Source organism: Rutidosis leptorrhynchoides, chromosome 6 (genome assembly GCF_046630445.1).
Source record: "Rutidosis leptorrhynchoides isolate AG116_Rl617_1_P2 chromosome 6, CSIRO_AGI_Rlap_v1, whole genome shotgun sequence".
In the NCBI taxonomy this organism is placed as follows: domain Eukaryota; kingdom Viridiplantae; phylum Streptophyta; class Magnoliopsida; order Asterales; family Asteraceae; genus Rutidosis; species Rutidosis leptorrhynchoides.
The window spans coordinates 350321901-350342085 of NC_092338.1; the positions used below are offsets into that span (position 1 = coordinate 350321901).

The 20185-nt window shown below is 38.0% G+C and overlaps 2 protein-coding genes across 2 annotated transcripts; both read right to left on the minus strand.

The window, feature by feature from the left end:
- Nucleotides 1–5717: 5717 nt before the first annotated feature.
- On the minus strand, nucleotides 5718–6548 carry LOC139854789 (uncharacterized). The gene has a single exon (XM_071844072.1). The coding sequence runs from the start codon at nucleotides 6546–6548 to the stop codon at nucleotides 5718–5720; it is 831 nt and encodes a 276-aa protein (XP_071700173.1).
- Nucleotides 6549–8215: 1667 nt separating this feature from the next.
- LOC139854790 (uncharacterized) lies at nucleotides 8216–9415 on the minus strand. Its single transcript, XM_071844073.1, has 2 exons — nucleotides 9281–9415; nucleotides 8216–9232 (listed from the first exon to the last, which is right to left on the minus strand). Exons 1-2 carry the CDS (start codon nucleotides 9413–9415, stop codon nucleotides 8216–8218), a joined length of 1152 nt encoding a protein of 383 aa, XP_071700174.1.
- Nucleotides 9416–20185: the final 10770 nt, after the last annotated feature.

The following is a 20185-nucleotide window of genomic DNA, read 5'->3' on the forward strand; positions in this document are numbered from 1 at the left end:
CAGGACTAAACCTGGACTAAACACTCCCAACAGTGACACTCCTTCCTCACCCACTATATTAATTAATTAATCAATTGTACAACAACTATAGCAAAAAGTACCACAAAGTTTAGCCCAGTCCGTCCACAAATATGCTATGAACGGACGAAGTGGGGGACGGAGGAGCTGGGCGAGACCCTGGGCGGAGGCCTGGACTAGCTCGTGCCATCAGTGCCCAGGCTGGGCGGAGCTGGGCGGAGCTGGGCGGCACTCCAGGACTAACCATTGGGACCAGCCTTATACCTTTGGCATACGTACAAACAAGTTTACATTTGTAGATCTCTCATTCTTATAGTTATGCCATCTTTTATATTTCATAAAATAAAATGAAGTCATTATACATGTAGTATTGTTTATGTTTATCATGTTAATATGTTCTTGTGAATTGTAAAAGCAAAAAGGGTAAATAAATGTAGAAGAATTTATCTGATGTATACAGTTTAATCGAAAACACATCAGATAAATTGAAAGAGACGGTTATCGTACAAGATAGAGAATCGGTCCGGAAAGAATTCCTTGAAAGAGACGGTTAACGGTAAATTGAAAAGGGCGGGTCCTCGAGGTTGAGTGGTTGGGTTCGTTTTGATTGTTAATTTGGTGTTATTCCTTTTTACGTGTTGTATTCGGTTTGTTTCCTTAGTTTGTCTTTGTGGTTTTTCGGGTTGTTAGGGAGGCTCGTTTATAGGTAGTTTCATTTATATAGTTGCTTTCAAGGTACGAGCTTCCCCGTTTATCCCGTCCTATTTTGTACCCCTTGTTGAGGGCGTTTTTCTTTTGAAAACGACCTCGTTTCTATATGAGTATTCGTTTTTTCGCCCCAAAAAAAAAATTACAGTTTAATCGAAAATTTTGTGGTTGTTTTCGACTCCTTCTTTAGTTATGTATGTTTATATGTTTACTAGATTTATGAGCCCGTGCGTTGCACGGCAACTCTAAATCTTAGTAATCGCTTTCATTTAAATTGATAGAAATGATTCTTTCTTAAATGTACAATCCAGATAATGTCATTTAATGTATGTGTATCTGTTGCATCCAAATTTACAGAAATCGTTAGTCTTCTAATTCTAACCACTATGAATGAATGATGCTGCTACAATTGAACATCCATTCCGACATACATAAGTTGATTATGTTATCTGTATTATCAACATGACTTTCAAAAGAATTGTTATAAAATTTAAAACTAAACAATGTCAAACTCTCTAACATGAATAATTACAAAGTAGAAGGTTTTTATCATCCTTTTGTTAACCAAATTTATGAGCAACACGAACAAATGACCATCCACAACCTGCTAAGGTTTTTGGAGCTGCACATTAAATACATTTGTTATTAAATTATACAGTTGAAACATATTACATATAAGTTGTTTTCTTTTTTCTTAGTATATTGTAGTATGAGTTGTAATCACTTGCATCCATAAATTTGCTTAAAAACAAAGGAACCAATGAGAACGCGATATGTGGCGCGAAAATCACATGTGATTAAAAAAAAATTCGAAAAATTTTTTTTTTTTAAATTTTTTTTTCGAAAATTTTTGTTTGGAATTTTTTTTTTTTCGAAATTTTTTTTTCGAAATTTTTTTTTAAAAATCATATGTGATTATGCATGTCAATCACATGTGATTGTAAACCCAATCACATGTGATTATGCATGACAAATCCAATCACATGTGATTGTGCAGGTAAATCACATGTGATTGTGCAGGTAAATCACATGTGATTGTAAAAAAAAAAAATTTAAAATTTTTTTTTTTAATTTCGAAAAAAAAAAAATCAAATTTTTTTTTTCAAAAAAAAAATTTTGAATTTTTTTTTTCAATCACATGTGATTTTCGCGACACATGTCGCTCTATCATTGGTCCCTTGAATCTCAACTTAATTTATGGACTCAAATGAATATTCCTCATTGTAGTATATACATAACAGGAGGCCATAGATCATAACATTAAGTTGGTTATTGGTTATAACTAGTAGTGGAGCACTCGCTTCACGCCAGGGGCTCCGTTTTGAATGCGAGTTAAAAAAAAGGTCTTGATCTATTTTGTAAAAAAATAAAAAATTTCGACATCTAACATTGAAGGGTTGTTCCTTTTGTGAAAGTTGCTTCTTTTAGCGTTAATGTTAGTTGATCTATTTTGTAAAAAAGAATGTTTTTCGACATCTTTTGGTAGCATTGAAGGGTTTTTCCTTTTAAGAAAGTTGCTTCTTTTATCGTTGGAAAAAAAAAATTGCACAGTAGTGGCCTATGTGGGTCATACTGTTTGAGCACAGTGTACAAGTCGGTAAAGCGTGGTGGGTGTTATTATTAAGTATTTTTGGTGCTAGTGATGGGATAAATAATAATTTAGAATACAGATATAAAGTGGGGGGTTCGATTTATATTTTAATAGAAGTTAGAGGGTTTGATTTGTGAAAAGTGAAAAACTAAATAGTACTATTCATAACAAATAAGACAAATTTTATCTACTAGTTATATTGGTAATGTAAACAACAAAATATAAAATAAAAGTTCACTCACAAAGATCTCAAGTACCAGTTACACAAAACTCAAGTAATAACTCAACCTACACAATACAAAAGCATGAATCCAAATGTTATGATAACTCAGCTTTCATACTAAGTTTCATAATACCATATATGTTTCTCCAGAACTTTTGGAGTTCATATTAAACAAACATATTGAAATTTGATATGGCCCACTCTAAAGGTTTAAGGACAACTATGAATTGTGGCTGCATTTTGTCTCAATTTAGGTGACTGCAAGCGGAACCCAGATAACACAAAAGACCCGATTGCAAGAAGTTGCGAATCAATTGGATTCCATACAAAAACCATAATCATATTTAAAATATCAATCACGTGAATTCGTTTTCATGGTTTCGTCTTTAAGAAGTAATGAGCAACCGTTTAACAATGAACGTACCTGACGAAGGAAAAAAATTATGCAAGATGAATCTGAAAGATATACATTTAATGAAAATCTCACCTTAACTGGATAGCCCTTGCTTTATATGTTTCTTTACCTGCAAATTTATAATCATCAAAGTAAATATCACTTGTAGCAAAATCATAGTAGATTTTGATTGTGCATTAGTGTATAACAAAAAGGGCTAAAAAAGTGTAACAATTGGGACTATCTAACATAAGACTTTTGGTTAATTGTACATGAACCGACAAATGTAATGAAATGTGACATAATTTTAAGCAACTTAAATATTTTCTTTTTAACTAACACAAAAACGGTTGAGTTTCCTTCTTTTGGGCTTAATATTTAACATTGTGCCACATATTTGCAAAGATATATAAGGAGTCTGAAAGTATGATAATAATTAATATGAACATTTACCACCTTATTCCTTGATGGCTGATCCATGAATGAAGTCTCTGACTTCCCTAATGTATTACTATCAGTGTCATCACTCTCACCAAGTGGAATTGAACTTAACTCGTTCGTGGTACGTTAATGGTGAGCATGTACATCCATAGCAAAGCCAACTGTTTTAGTTTCAACTACTCAAGTAAAGAAAATAGACAACTACTTAAGTGTACCTCAAATGTGTAAGATAAAAGGTTGGTCCATTCGATCCATCCATGACTACAACTTATACTGTTTTTCAGACGTACCATGTAACATAAAAAGTTAGCCATACTCGCACCCATTCTGAGGTAAAATTATATTACATACTGAAAACTGTAGAACAAATTGAGCAAATTAGATAAGTTCTATAATATAATTAAGACTGAAAACCAAGATTATAAGAAACATGAAGAGTTATATTTCTAACTTAGATTCATGATTCATCAATTTTATTTAGTGATATACAATAATAACTCTTAGTGTATATCTAACATTTACCGTTTTTGAGCTCCTCAGTGGCACTGTGGCAGTGGAAAAGTGAAGGAGCTGGACCATGAGAACTTTGTATTACTTTATACCACCTACAGAAAAGTATAAACAGTTTATTATCAAATTACCAAATTTCGGTCTTTGGTTACTTTGACCATGACACTTATCTAATTTTGTGCTATAATTGTTGTTGGGAACAAAATATCATATTTATAATAGCCAATAAAACTACTATCATAACATCCAAAAAGATACCATAAAATGAAAAAATAAATCTTAGTCTCAACTTTACATTATTAAGATCCGAATGCATTTTCTGTATGCAAACCTAAAATGGAGTAATCCTGATGGGATAGTATCTAATGAAAACAAAATTGAATACAACAATAGATTTGTGATCCACTTAATTAAGAACGGATGTTTACTTACATATTTTGATTTATAGAATCAATCGATGAAAAAAGCTGCAGACATCTTAAAAAATATTGTTCATTGTTGTAAGGAAGGACTCACAAACACCAGATCCTTTAACCCCCTCACTGCAATCTCATTATTAAAACATTTAAATAAATATATATAAGTGTTACCAGTGCAAATGTTCTGTTTTGAGCCAGGAGCATATGGTTTGAAACCTCATCCATTATTCCTATGATCCTATCATAATCATATAATTTGCAGGTAACTCTTTTCGGAATAGAAGATCAGCAACAATGCACATACCTGATAGTACGATTATGAAACTTATATCTTCAAGCATTGTAAAAACGTAATACTACTTGCAAATCCGAGAGAAAATGATAGATAAAAATTGTAATATAAATGAAAGGGTCAGAAAAAAAAAATATCTGGCTTATTCAACCCTAAAATAAACAGAATAGGAAAACAGACAAAGCTAAAACCTAAAATCACGAAATAGTTATTTGGAGCTTATTCAACTCGCAAAAAGAATTGAAAATATCTTAAAACTAAAACCGAAGTCATAATGAAACACAATACCTTGAATCTGTATGATGAACCATCGATTGACCTTCTAATTATGATCACAGCAATCTAGGAATTGATAAATTAGTATCATTGTTGTTGATACTCTGCTACAATCAATTTATTAAAAATTGATTTAATGGAAAATGAACACCGATATTCTGCTTCTAGTTATCATATATAAGTCGAAACTGAAAGGCTTTGAAGGAAAAAAACCAGTCTAGTCTACATAAATATCAAATATAGTAATCAAATTGAAATCTGGCTTGAAACCAAATTGCTGGAATCATAAAAAAAAACTCACGAACGGTTGATTCAAGCGACCTGAGAAAAAAAAAAAAAAAAACAATCACAAAAACCCTAAGACGCAGCAGCGGCAATTTTGGTGGTTGCATCAGCGGCTTCGGCGATGGTAGCGACGCCTGCGAAGGTGGTGGTAGCAGCGGCGGGTGGTCCTCTGATTTTTGTAATACACATTCTTTATTTGTGGAAGACAGTAAAACTGAAGCGGCCTTGCTTTCCAAACCCTAATTAAACAGACACACGTAATTAGCAACGTAATTAAGCACTTGACACGTCAGCTAATTTGATTAAGGAGGTACTTAGGGATTGACTCAAGATTTATAAGATGTTATAGATATAGATATAGATATAGATAGATAGATAGATAGATTATAGATTATAGATTAATTTTTTATTTTTTTTTAAAAGGCAAAAGAATTTTATTAAAGACTTAATAATACATCAGGCATGTGAGTGCATGCCAAGCTTCATCATCTACAATAAAATTACAGGGAACAAAGTTTTATAGCATGCTATTCTACTAAGGACATGGTTTAATCCTACTGCTACCCATGATCATCAAAATACATGGGATTCATTAACCATTGATTCCACTCAAACATTTTCTTTCTTGATCGATTCGATATCCATTCAAAGGCCTTGATTTGAATTTCATTGAGACCCATAGGACCGTTTCCCTTTTTCTTTTTGAACACGGTAAGATTCCTATTTTGCCAAATCATATATCCGGTAACCCATACTATCGCTTGCCATAGACTCGAGTAGCTATCCGCTCTTGATGGATCCTTTTTTCCTTGGAATATCTCACTTGAGTTCATGCACTGAATATTCCCAAACTTGCACCAACGGGACACCCTATTCCAAATATCCTTAGCGAACGAGCATTGGAACATGATATGGTCGACTGTCTCTACATCATTATCACAAACGGGGCATCTAACAGAGTCTAGGTCGATTCCTCTTTTGTCTAATTCAACCCGTACTGGTATCCTTCTCATAATGACGCGCCATATAAGCAAACCGATCTTCTCTGGTAAAAAGGGATTTCGCACGTACTTAATGTTAACCGACGGGTCTGGAACTAACTTTTCGTTGATTAATTTTGTAAGTGCATTTGTGCTAAATCTTTCATTAGGTTGTAAGATCCACTTCCAAGTGTCTGATTCATTTTCTCCATATTTGAAACTGGACAACAGTGCTTGCAATTCCTCAAATTGTGCTTGAGTTCTCCCTGTTGGAGTTCTACTCCATTCCCAAAATGCAGACCAGTTGTTTCCATTTTTTATCAATCTGTTTTGGACCAGCACCTCTTGATTTAATTCCAGTCTAAACAACCTTCCGAATGATTCTTCGAGCACATGATTCCCAAGCCACATGTCTTTCCAAAAAAGTGTGCATTCGCCCGCATTTATAACTTTCACAAACGAATTAGAGAACGGAATATTTAAGTCGTTAATATGCAACCCAGTAGCCCGAATATTATTCCATGGAGTGTTCCTAACAACATTTTGATTTATATCATGCGATCCCAATCCCCCGTCCCGCCCATAAATACTTTGTATTACTTTAACCCAAAGAGCATTTTTTCAATTCGAAATCGCCACCACCATTTTCCCAACAAAGCCGTGTTTTTGGCCTTGAGGGACCCAATGTTTAAACCCCCCCGCTCAAATGATAAAAGAATGGTATCCCATTTAACCCACGAAAGTTTTGTATTATCTCCCGATCCGCCCCAAAAAAAATTACGTCTCAAACCTTCGAGCAAGTTGATGACATTCGATGGAGCACGGAATAGGGAGAAGGCATACAATGGAAGACTAGTAAGCACCGATTTAATTAGGGTAAGACGGCCCCCAAACGACAACGTTTTTTCTTTCCACTCCGATAATCTCGACTTGACATTTTCTATCACCCTTTCCCAATCTCGAGTCTTTTTCATCTTTTGACCTATAGGAAGTCCGAGATACGTGAATGGGAAGCATCCCACACTACATCCACATGAATTTGCCATGTCGTCTATTTGTTCTTTAGGAACCCCGATGCCATAGATATTACTTTTTGAGAAATTGACCTTTAATCCCGAAAAGATTTCAAAGCATTTAAGGAGCTTAAATAGACTTCTAACATTTCTTCTATCCCACTCACCAAAGAAGATAGTATCATCGGCATATTGTAGGTGTGAGAATAACACTCTATCATTACCTACTTTTATTCCTTTAAAAATATTCAATTCTGTGGCGTGTTTTACAAGTGCATTAAGTCCCTCTACCACCATTATGAACAAATAAGGTGAGAGTGGGTCTCCTTGACAAACACCTTTTTGCATTAAAAATTCATTTGTTGGCGATCCATTGACAAGCACCGAAATTGAGGCCGAACTCAAACAAGCTTTGATCCACCCAATCCACTTCTTCCCGAAACCCATGTGTTCCATTATAGCAAATAAGAAATCCCAATTAATGCTATAAAATGCCTTTTCGAAATCGGCTTTAAAGATTAGGCATTTTGCTTTTTGTTGTTTCATTTCCCTCACTATTTCATTTGCTACTAGGATCCCGTCCATGATATATCTTCCTTTAATGAAAGCACTTTGCTCAGGTCCGATTACTTTCGCTATAACCTTTTGTAGCCGGTTCGTCAATATCTTTGCAATAATCTTGTAGTAGCTACCGATTAGGCTTATTGGACGATAATCACCTAGATTCATTGGATCCGATTTCTTCGGTATTAATGTGAAGAAAGATGCATTACAACCTTTTGAAATGGTTTCATTTCCCCAAAACCATTCAATAGCCCTCAATAAATCGTCCTTTATTAACCAAAAAAATTTCTTGAAGAAACTGAAGTTGAACCCATCGGGAACCGGTGCTTTAGAAGGCTCACAATCATTTATAGCTTTCCATACTTCTGCTTCATGTATCGGTGCCTCTAACATGGCTACAGCCTCATTAGACAGCTTGTTGAAATTTAGCAAGTTTAAACTTTGAAAATCCGGCTTGTGGTTTTGGTTTTTCTCGAATATCTTACTGTAGTGATTGTATACCTATTTCTTGATTTCACTTGGGTTTTCCTCCCATATTCCCTGTAAGTGCAACCCCCTGATATTGTTGTGATTGTTTTTTCTCTTGATGGTCGAGTGAAAGAAAGCGGTATTATCATCTCCTTCTGCCATCCATTTTAATCGCGCTTTCTGTTTTAGCATCGCACCCTTTTCTTTATCTTTTTGTAGCCACTTGATTCTCGCATTAATCCAGTCAGCTCTTTCTGTTTCAGTTAAAGATCCACTATCTGCTTTGCATTCTAGCTCTTCCACTTTCTGCTTCCAAGTGTCGATTTCGACATCCATGTCCCCATATCTGAGTTTGCTCCATTCTCTGAGGGCTGTCTTCACGTTTTTTAGTTTATTTCGGTACACGCAATCAGGTCGTGAACATGTGTTCTGTTTGTTCCAAGAATCAACTATGATTTTTTCCACCTCCTCGCATTCTAACCATATGTCAAACATTCGAAATGGTTTGGGCCCGAAATCATTGTTTTTGTCTCTAAGTATCAATGGGCAGTGGTCCGATGTTCTTCGATCAAGAGTAATAACTGAAATATCACCCCATGATTCGAGAAAATTTTCCGAAACTAAGAATTGATCTAACTTACTGAACTTCATACCATCGTCATTAATCCTTGTGAATCTTTTGCCAAGAATCGGGACTTCAATTAGATGTCTGTTCTCGATGAAGTTATTAAATAGATCAGCTCTTCTTTTTATAAACTCACAATTTTGTCTCTCGGTTTGTGTACGAACTTCATTGAAATCCCCTCCGATCACCCATTCTGCGTCTGTATAATTCATTAAGTTATCCAAGCTATCCCAAAACATCCTTTTTTCACCATCTTTATGTAGTCCATAAACGTTCACCACAATCGAGGATTTATCTTTTCCTATCCATTTACCTTTAATAGCAAGAAAGTATTTCTTCTCTACAGCTTCTTCAACGACGAAAACATTAGGATCCCATATTAAGAACATCCCACCAGATTTACCAACTTTAGGTTTTTGAATGTACTTGAAATTCGATGAACCTCACATTAACTCGATCTAATTATCCTCTACCTTATTGCATTTACTTTCCTGTACCGCGACAATATCAGGTTTTTCTGTCAATCTCATTTTTCTAAACCAACTGACTTTGCTTTCCGATTCATCATCCTTGCCAAAACCTCGAATATTAATTGACATGATCTTCATGGGATTATAAGACTAACGAGATTTTGTATGGAGTTATTGGGATTTTGTATCCCAACGTAATCCCAATTTTTCTCCATATTCATTAATACCAACACTGTCCAGGGATTGGCGCGAGTTCTTTCGTGTTTCCTTGCTGCTTGTGGTCTTTTTTGACTTAGAATGTTGCTTAAGGACTTTGTGGTTTTGCCTTGCTAGGTTTTTGAAGTGTAACAACCCAACCCGTTAACCAACCAATAACGCGGAATAATTTTTTTTTGCTGGAACAGCATATGGCGTGGCGCGCCATATGGCCGCGCGGCGCGCCAAACTGGCCTGTCCAAAAAGTCATGAAATGCGAAAATGTTTGACCACTTCCCGACGTATTTAGACAAAACGCTTTTCACTACATATTCATATATGAAAAACTAACACGTTCCATTAATAAAATAAGTTTTACGAGACCGGGCCCACATCGGCCGTTTTACGACTTTCGTACAAAATACAAGTTTTCAACCACATGATTTTTAACACCAAATAAAGCCGAGCATGGCGATTGGGGATACGCTACCCAATCCTAATCAATCCAAAAGCAAGGCTTCTAAAGCAACTACGCGAGTCCACTAGTCCCACGCTTACCCGAGCCACCGCATCCATGCAAATCTATAAAAAGGTAAACAACGAGAGGGTAAGCTAACGCTTAGTGAGTGATAACATACTACATACATATATATGTATAAAATGGACACGCCACATAAATATCAAATACCGCATACCGAAGCATCCATGTATAAGGCAACTACACTAAGCATACCGTGCGATCTCTAAGCAACGAGCTAAAGATACATCAATAAAATATAAGTTCACCAACAACGATGTGAACAATGCCAATAAGCTACACCCGGAGGGTTAGCTACATCACGACAATACAACATTATATGTATACAATATATATATATATATATATATATATATATATATATATATATATATATATATATATATATATATATATATATGTATCGAATAACATAATTTGCTTACGCTTACAACACAATAACCATGGTTAACAAATCGCACAAGGGAATGGCGCTCGCGAAAACGTCATCGGTGTTCATAACATCCGTTAGGGTACTTAACACCTCGTATCACTAACCCCTAGGGTGGCACCTTAACACCTCGGCACTTCACCCCGAGTGGCATCTTAACACCTCGATGCTTCACTCATTATTTTACGAAGTGGTGTCTTAACACCTCGACACTACACCCCTAGGTGGCATCTTAACACCTCGATGCTTCACCCCGAGTGGCATCTTAACACCTCGATGCTTCACTCATCACGTGAAACGTGGTGTCTTAGCACCTCGACACTACACATTTCACGCTACAACAAATAGATACATTATATACCTACACATATAATTATTCCACTCACTATATTAACCCTTCGTCATTGGGGTTATATAAGTCCACATCACACGCCCATGTGATAACGTACACACAAAGTGTGCACCTCGTATACGTGGTCAACCAAAACGCACAACCGTGCCAATTGGACCTATACACAAGTCCAACAATTCCATCTATACGAGAAGCGAGCTCTATAAGCGAGAACCCCTTCACCCGACCCGCACCCATCCTACCCATACATATGCATATAGGATATTAACACTCACCTTGTCGCCTTGAAGAATGCTACCGAATAATCCGCAATCGCCGATGGAATGTACCTAATCCATTTATCACATAACAAGTAACACAATTAGGGTGGATATACAAATCAACCCAAATTGACAACTAGTGCAATTTCGACCCAAATGCACTTCCAAGCACAAACCGCGCCCAAACTAACCAATAATCACTAACACAAGTGAGAATGGTCCTAATATGCCAATCAAACCCAATCATAGGTGTTAAACACCTATCTTGCCCAAAATGACACTTAAACCCTAATTTGACCCATAAGAAGTCAATATCACGCCATTAGGAAGTTTTGACACCAAAACATATTTAACTCGGTTCTATGCTTCAACTTAATCCATTTTAAGTTTATAAACCTTATTAAATCGGCAATTGAGTCATAATCATTAACAAACCCTAATTTTGACTCTAGTCAAAATTGGTCAACCATAAGAACCCTAATGGTTTCCAAAACACCAATAATCACTAACACTAGTGATTATACACCATTTACAAGTCTTAAACATGGTTAAATCATTAACCAACCCAAAACCCGCCTTTAACACTTATAAACCCGAACCTTGGCGTTAATCTTCAATTAACAACTAAATGGGTTCCATCTATGAATCATACAATCAAAAGCCCCAAATTTGAATGATGAACACAAAACGAAATTCGGAGTTAGAGCTTACCACTAGTATCACCTTGAAGCTAAGAACGAGGAGAACAAACTTGTCAACTACGCCAAAGATCAAAACCCGCTTCTTCCTTTCTAAAAATCCCTTAGAATAAAATGGGGTGTTTGAGTTTTAGAGAGAAAATGAAAAGAAAAGGAAAAAGAAATAAGGAAATGAAATGGGTGGATGAGGTTAAGTCCTCAAATCTGGCTCAAACGCGAAAAGACCAAAATGCCCTTTTAAAACTCTAAAAATAACAAGAGAGTCTGCCAGCGACATATGGCGCGGCGCGCGACCAGGTGGCGTGGCGCGCGGTGTAGCGACCCGACCAAATCATGTTTGACGGCGCCGTCTACTTAGGTCCCGTTACGTGGTCATAAGTCTTTAAAACAACGTTTGACCAAAAGACATGTCGCATTCATTTCAAATGTAAAGATTGTTCCAAGTTTACAAGAATTGTTCATCCAAAAGTTACGTTACAAAGTTATAAGTACAAATGAAACTTATGCGACACAATTTAAAAGTAGCCAAAAGACGCTCCATGTATGCATATATACTCGACATCCAATGCAAGTATCAAAAAAATGAGCGGAAGCATGTATCATGTATCGTTCAAGGACCTGAGAAAAACATAGAAATCTGTCAACGAAAACGTTGGTGAAATCATAGGTTTAAGTAAGTAAGTACAAGTGAACCACAAGATTTGCATCAATGAATTAATAGTAATACATTCCAAAAGTTTGTTTCACGAGCACCCAATTATCAATGCTTAACATTTCCTTCCATTGAACCCCATCACTTAGTGCTAGAACATACACTGTTTCTCGAAAATATATTTCATTCGTAAACGGTAGCGAACCGTTTGAATGAGGGTTTGTCAAACCCATATGGATCCATACAACATAAGTTCTCGCTTACACCCGGCAAGTGTAACTAATGATAATCGAATTGAGGATTTTGTTCTAAACTCGTATGTAGAATGTTTGTTTTCCTGTACTTGTGTTCACTTAGTAAAGAAATGTTTATGTTTTCTCATCCCAAATGTAAGTTCAAAAAGAGTAAAAGTGGGACTATGATCTCACCTTGAGTGCACGAGTGGTAAAGTACTTCAACACGTAAACGTGTGCAAAGAACAATGCTAGTCTTGACCTAAACAATAGGTTGTATCAATAACGGTAAACACGATAGTTCAAAGATGTTCAATTAGTCCTATGGCTCGTTAAGACTCGATCATAATAGCATGTGAATCAAATTGTCATGTTTCATGCAAGGTACAAGTATAAAAGCATGTTAGAACGATTGCACAAACAATTGGTTAAGTTTGATTAAAAGTCAACTTGGTCGGGTCAAAGTCAACGAAAAAGTCAACATGTTCGAGTCGGGTCCCGAACTATTTTTCTGAGGTTTTTAATCATATATGAGCATGTTAGAACAAGTTTCATGTGAATCGGAGGTCCGTAGTATGCCAAACATTTTTCGTATTTTGGACATGGAGGTCAGAACCTGACCACGGCATATGCCGCGCCGCGGCCAGAGGTGTCGCGCCGCGACAAAGGCCGGGTGCTGGTGCCTGGCCAGTCCTAAATGTTCAAGTCCCAATCCCAAACCTTTTTGTGCATAAAACACAAACCGCTAACACTTAGGACTCGCACCTTATATCGTTGGAAAGCTCTTTTGACGTAGAATGCAACTAAACACAATTCATCAATCAAAAACCTCATTTGTAACAACCGAGTTTTCAAACCAAGTGATCATTCAATGCACACATTAATGCTTCAAACTCACCAATGCACATTTAATGATTTAGGCATTCAATGCATACATATGACATGCCATTTTGTAGGTAATTGAGCATACAATACAACTAACAACTTACTAACAACAAATCATGGCAACCAATGCATCAAATAATCATTTCAAGTTCATTTAACCCTAGCTCAATTCCACCAAAAATTACTAATCAAGTTTATGGAGTTTTCTCAAGCAACCTACACATCAAATTGAAGCTAGTGATACTAGGAACACAATTAAAACATGAACTTTTAACATCTAACAACATATGATCATCCAAAATTCAAGAACAACACACCAAAATTCAAGTTCATGCTAGTTATACTAAAACAACGAGATCGAGCATACAAATTACATACACGATATCACAATGAGCCATAGACACTAACTAACACCATTTCAAGTCAAAAACACGAATTTAGAGAAATCTAGAGTTTTAGAAATGTTACCCAAACGAGATGAAGTTGGTACCAACATGAAGAGGATGAAGAGAGGATCACGAATATGTAATTTATTTTGTTGTAAGCCTCCTAGATTGAATTTAGATGATGATTGAATGAATTTGGAAATTGGGTGTGTGTTCTTGCTAGAGAGAAAGAGAGAGAGATGGAGATGATAATGAATGGGTGAAAGGGGTTTGACCCTTTGACCTAGTCAAGGGTTTGATCCCTTGTCAAGTTTAGTCCCTCAACTTTCGTTCGGGTGCGTGAATTACCTAAACGAGATAATTTAAAACGCGTATCAACGGGAGATGTTATAAACATATAACGGAGTTTAAATTAGTATAACGTAAAAGTAAATGGAAAAAAAGGCGGGATGTTACATTACCTACTCCTTAAAAGAAATTTCGTCCCGAAATTTAAGTAGGCGTAGTAGTCGTTGTTTCTTCCTCGGAATCCTGCGTTTCCGGAATTGGGAATAAATGAGGGTATTTCTTTTGCATTTGATCTTGCCTTTCCCAAGTAAACTCGGGTCCTCTTTTGGCGTTCCAACGGACTTTAACAATCGGGATTCGGCTTTGTTTCAATGTCTTGACGGAGGTGTCCACAATTTCAACCGGTTCCTCCACAAAATGAAGCTTGTCATCAATAGTAAGTTCCTCGAGAGGGATGACGATATCGGGTTCGGCAAGACACTTTTTCAAGTTAGATACATGGAAGGTAGGATGAACGGAGTTCAATTGAGGCGGAAGATCTAAACGATAAGCAACGTTTCCAATACGTTCCAAGATTTCGAAAGGACCAATATACCGCGGATTTAGCTTCCCGCGTTTCCCAAAACGGATTACACCCTTCCAAGGTGCGACTTTTAACATTACTCGGTCACCGACTTGAAATTCGAGGTCGTTGCGTCTTTTGTCGGTGTAGCACTTTTGACGACTCCGGGCCGTCCGGAGCCTATCTCGGATTTGTACGATCTTCTCGGTAGTTTCGTGAATGAGTTCGGGTCCGGTGATTTGCACGTCGCCTACCTCGGCCCAACAAAGAGGTGAACGACATTTTCGGCCATATAATGCTTCGAATGGTGCGGCGTTAATACTCGCGTGATAACTATTGTTGTGGGAGAATTCGGCGAGGGGCAAGTGCTTATCCCAAGCTTTTCCAAAGTCGACAACGCAAGCTCATAGCATGTCTTCCAAGGTTTGAATTGTGCATTCGCTTTGTCCATCGGTTTGAGGATGATATGCGGTGCTCATGTCTAAACGCGTTCCCAATGCTTCTTGCAATGTACGCCAAAATCTTGAAACGAAACGGCCATCTCGGTCGGAGATAATCGATAAAGGTACACCGTGTCGGGCTACGATCTCCTTAATGTAAAGTTGTGCAAGTTTCTCCATTTTGTCCGTTTCTTTCATGGCAAGGAAGTGTGCGGATTTGGTGAGACGGTCAACAATAACCCAAATGGTATCATAACCGCTCGTCGTTTTTGGTAGTTTGGTGATAAAATCCATCGTTATTCTTTCCCACTTCCATTGCAGGATCTCGGGTTGTTGAAGTAGTCCGGACGGTCTTTGGTGTTCAGCTTTGACTTTGGAACAAGTCAAACACTTGGAAACATAAGTAGCTACGTCCCTTTTGATGTTCGGCCACCAATATAGTTGTTTAAGGTCGTGGTACATCTTATTGGCACCGGGGTGAATCGAATATCTTGACTTATGGGCTTCGTCTAAAATAAGGCTTCGCAAGTCCCCATAACTAGGTACCCAAATTCTTCTGGCGAAATATCGGAGTCCGGTCTCCCTAATTTCGAATCGAGAGACGAGAATGTTCAAGAGCTCGTGTGAAAGGTTTTCATCCTTGAGAGCCTCATCTTGGGCTACCCGAATTTGACTATTGAGGTTGCTGTGAATGGTGATGTTTAAAGCTCGGAAACGAAGAGGCACCGCTCTTTCTTTTCGACTTAAGGCATCGGCTACAACGTTTGCCTTCCCGGGATGGTAACGAAGCTCGCAATCGTAATCGTTCAAAGTTTCAATCCACCGTCGTTGTCTCATGTTTAGTTGCTTTTGATCGAAAATGTGTTGGAGGCTTTTGTGATCGGTGAAGATAGTACTCTTGGTTCCATAAAGATAGTGTCTCCACATTTTAAGTGCGAAGACAACGGCTCCGAGTTCGAGATCATGCGTCGTGTAGTTTTGTTCATGAATTTTGAGTTGTCGAGAAGCATAAGCAATGACTTTCGTTCGTTGCATCAATACACACCCAAAACCATGTTTTGAGGCATCGCAATATACAACAAAGTCATCATTGCCTTCGGGAAGTGACAAGATAGGAGCGGTGGTCAGCTTCGTTTTCAAGATCTGAAACGCGGATTCTTGCTCGGTCGCCCAAATGAATTTCTTTCCCTTGTGAGTTAATGCGGTTAGAGGACGTGCAACCAAAGAGAAATTTTCGATGAATCTACGATAGTACCCGGCGAGACCCAAGAATTGACGAATGTGAGTCGGAGTAGTAGGAGTCTCCCATTTACTAATGGCTTTGATTTTCGATGGATCGACTTTAATACCTTGGTCACTTACAACATGACCAAGAAATTGAACTTCCTTCAACCAAAATTCACACTTGGAGAATTTGGCATAGAGTCTTTCTTGTCTTAAAAGTTCAAGCACAAGTCGGAGGTGTTGTTCGTGCTCTTCTTCATTTTTAGAATAGATTAATATATCATCGATGAACACAATAACGAATTTATCGAGATACGGTTTGCACACGCGGTTCATAAGATCCATGAACACCGCCGGTGCGTTAGTGAGACCAAATGGCATGACGAGGAATTCATAACTACCATAACGAGTCCGGAAAGCGGTTTTGGAGACATCTCCCCCCTTAACCCTTAATTGATGATAACCCGAGCGGAGATCGATTTTCGAATATACACAAGACCCTTGTAGTTGATCAAAGAGGTCATCGATACGAGGAAGAGGATATTGGTTCTTAACCGTCAATTTGTTTAGTTCACGATAGTCAATGCACATTCGTAGGGATCCGTCTTTCTTTTAAACAAACAAAATCGGAGCGCCCCATGGTGAATGGCTAGGTTGGATAAAACCACGGTCAAGTAGTTCTTGGATTTGACTTTGCAATTCTTGCATTTCGGATGGAGCAAGTCTACACGGTGCACGTGCTACGGGTGCGGCTCCCGGAATAAGATCGATTTGGAATTCAACCGGTCGATGAGGTGGAAGACCCGGCAATTCGTCGGGAAATACATCGGAAAAGTCACCAACAATTAGCACATCATCGATATGCTTCTCATCGGACTCGACTTTCTTAACGTGGGCAGGGATCGCAAAACAACCCTTACGGAGTAGTTTTCTAACTTTAATACACGAAACGAGGTTGAGTCTAGTGCAACTCTTATCGCCATAAACAATCAAAGGTTCACCATTCTCGATAGGAATTCGGATTGCGTTAAGATCACAAAGGATGTGAGATTTCATTTTGACTAACCAATTCATACCGATTATTACATCAAAGCTTCCTAGTTCCATAGGTATCAAGTCAATTTCAAATTCCTTACCCAAAATGTTTAACGTACACCCCCGGTAATATGTGTCGGCACTTAATAGTTTCCCGTTAGCCACTTCGATGGTATAAATGGTATCTAATGTAAGAGGTGGAGTGCTAAAAGAATGAGTCAAAGTCTTGGATACAAAGCATTTATCGGCACCCGAATCGAATAAGCAAGAGACATAAGAATTGTTGAGAAGAAACGTACCCGTGACTAGTTCAGTGTCATCCCGGGCTTCCTCGGTGTTGATGTTGAAATCTCGGCCGCGCGTATTGGGGTTATCTTTCCTCTTCGGGCATGCATTTCTATAATGACCCATTTGGCCACATTCGTAACAAGTGCCCGTCTTTGGTGCATTGGGCCACTTTCGAGCGACGGGAGTGGCACTTTTACAATCGTTGGCCTTATGACCAATTCCTTGGCACCGATGGCAAATTAGCTTACTACATTCGCCAAAGTGATGTTTGTTGCATTTGTTGCAAAGAGGTAGAATTCCGGCATAACCCTTCTTGCCGTCGGAGGTGAAAGATTTCTTGGCAAAGTTGTTGTTGCTTGATTGGGGAGCTTCCCATTTTCTTTTGTTGTTACCCGACTTGTCCTCGGCTTTAGGTGCCGGTACTACGATTTCGTCCACTGTCTCTATCAATTTGCGGGCCATGTTCAAAGCTTCTTGATGATTAGGGGGTTTGGATGACATTACTCCGTGTTTGATGCTCTTTGGAAGACCATCCATGTAAAGTTCAACCCTTAAAGCTTCGGGGTTCACAAGATTTGGGCACATCAAGGCTAGTTCGGAAAATCGTTTATTATAAGCCTTGAGATCGTTTCCGATCGCCTTTAAAGTTCTTAGCTCTTGTTCGAGCCTTCGGGTTTCTTCACGAGGGAAATATTCGACAATCATCTTTTCCCTCAAGTCGGCCCAAGAGAGGGCGTGAGCTTCATCGGTACCCACCGATTGTACATAAGTATTCCACCATGTAAGAGCGACACCGGCGAAGGTGTGAGTGGAGTATTTGACCTTGTCTTGGTCCCGACAACCGCTTATGCTAAAGACGGCTTCCGTTTGCTCAAACCATCGGGTGAGCACGACCGGTCCCCCGGTTCCATCAAAAGTGTGAGGTTTGCACCCCATGAAAGCTTTATAGGAGCATCCCTCGTTTGAGTTTCCGGCTCCATTGTTGTTGTTGTTGTTGTTGTTGTTGTTGTTGTTGTTGTTGTGGTTGTTATTATTATTGTTGTTGGATGAGTGACCGGCCATGGCCGCATCTACGGCGGTGGCTATCATCCGTTCGAGAGCTTGTTCGGGAGTTTCATTGCGGCGTACACGACGAGGAGCCATTGTTCCTTCAAGACACAAGAATATCATTGATTAGTATTCTCAATAATACTAACCGTGATATAGAATAAAGATAAAGAGAAGTTTTTCCTCGACTCGCCTTAAATTCTTTATGTCATAATGTCGGAACGTTCATATGAGTCACCGTAATATAATCCCGGAAATTATATTACCCTGATTCATATGTGCATTCGACATCATTTCATATAGTCAAGGTTGCGTGTCAATCAAATTAAACAACATGAGATTAAGATGAACTAAGAGTAGATATGAGTAGAAGCGTTCGAGTATAAATGCACAAGTAGTCAAGTAATTCCTACTTCAAGTCTATATGCCGGTTGTAGTCTAGACTCACCAATGTACCCTATGACTCGAGGTTGACACCAATGAACTCTAAATCCCTACAACCAACGCTCTGATACCATCTGTAGCGACCCGACCAAATCATGTTTGACGGCGCCGTCTACTTAGGTCCCGTTACGTGGTCATAGGTCTTTAAAACAACGTTTGACCAAAAGACATGTCGCATTCATTTCAAATGTAAAGATTGTTCCAAGTTTACAAGAATTGTTCATCCAAAAGTTATGTTACAAAGTTATAAGTACAAATGAAACTTATGCGACACAATTTAAAAGTAGCCAAAAGACGCTCCATGTATGCATATATACTCGACATCCAATGCAAGTATCAAAAAAATGAGCGGAAGCATGTATCATGTATCGTTCAAGGACCTGAGAAAAACATAGAAATCTGTCAACGAAAACGTTGGTGAAATCATAGGTTTAAGTAAGTAAGTACAAGTGAACCACAAGATTTGCATCAATGAATTAATAGTAATACATTCCAAAAGTTTGTTTCACGAGCACCCAATTATCAATGCTTAACATTTCCTTCCATTGAACCCCATCACTTAGTGCTAGAACATACACTGTTTCTCGAAAATATATTTCATTCGTAAACGGTAGCGAACCGTTTGAATGAGGGTTTGTCAAACCCATATGGATCCATACAACATAAGTTCTCGCTTACACCCGGCAAGTGTAACTAATGATAATCGAATTGAGGATTTTGTTCTAAACTCGTATGTAGAATGTTTGTTTTCCTGTACTTGTGTTCACTTAGTAAAGAAATGTTTATGTTTTCTCATCCCAAATGTAAGTTCAAAAAGAGTAAAAGTGGGACTATGATCTCACCTTGAGTGCACGAGTGGTAAAGTACTTCAACAAGTAAACGTGTGCAAAGAACAATGCTAGTCTTGACCTAAACAATAGGTTGTATCAATAACGGTAAACACGATAGTTC

Coding starts and splice junctions, on each gene's coding strand:
- LOC139854789 (XM_071844072.1), bottom strand. CDS start 6,548: ATGTGGCTTGGGAATCATGTGCTCGAAGAATCATTCGGAAGGTTGTTT.
- LOC139854790 (XM_071844073.1), bottom strand. CDS start 9,415: ATGAAGATCATGTCAATTAATATTCGAGGTTTTGGCAAGGATGATGAA. Junction 9,233..9,280: donor AGGAAAGTAAATGCAATAAG/GTAGAGGATAAT, acceptor TCGAATTTCAAG/TACATTCAAAAACCTAAAGT.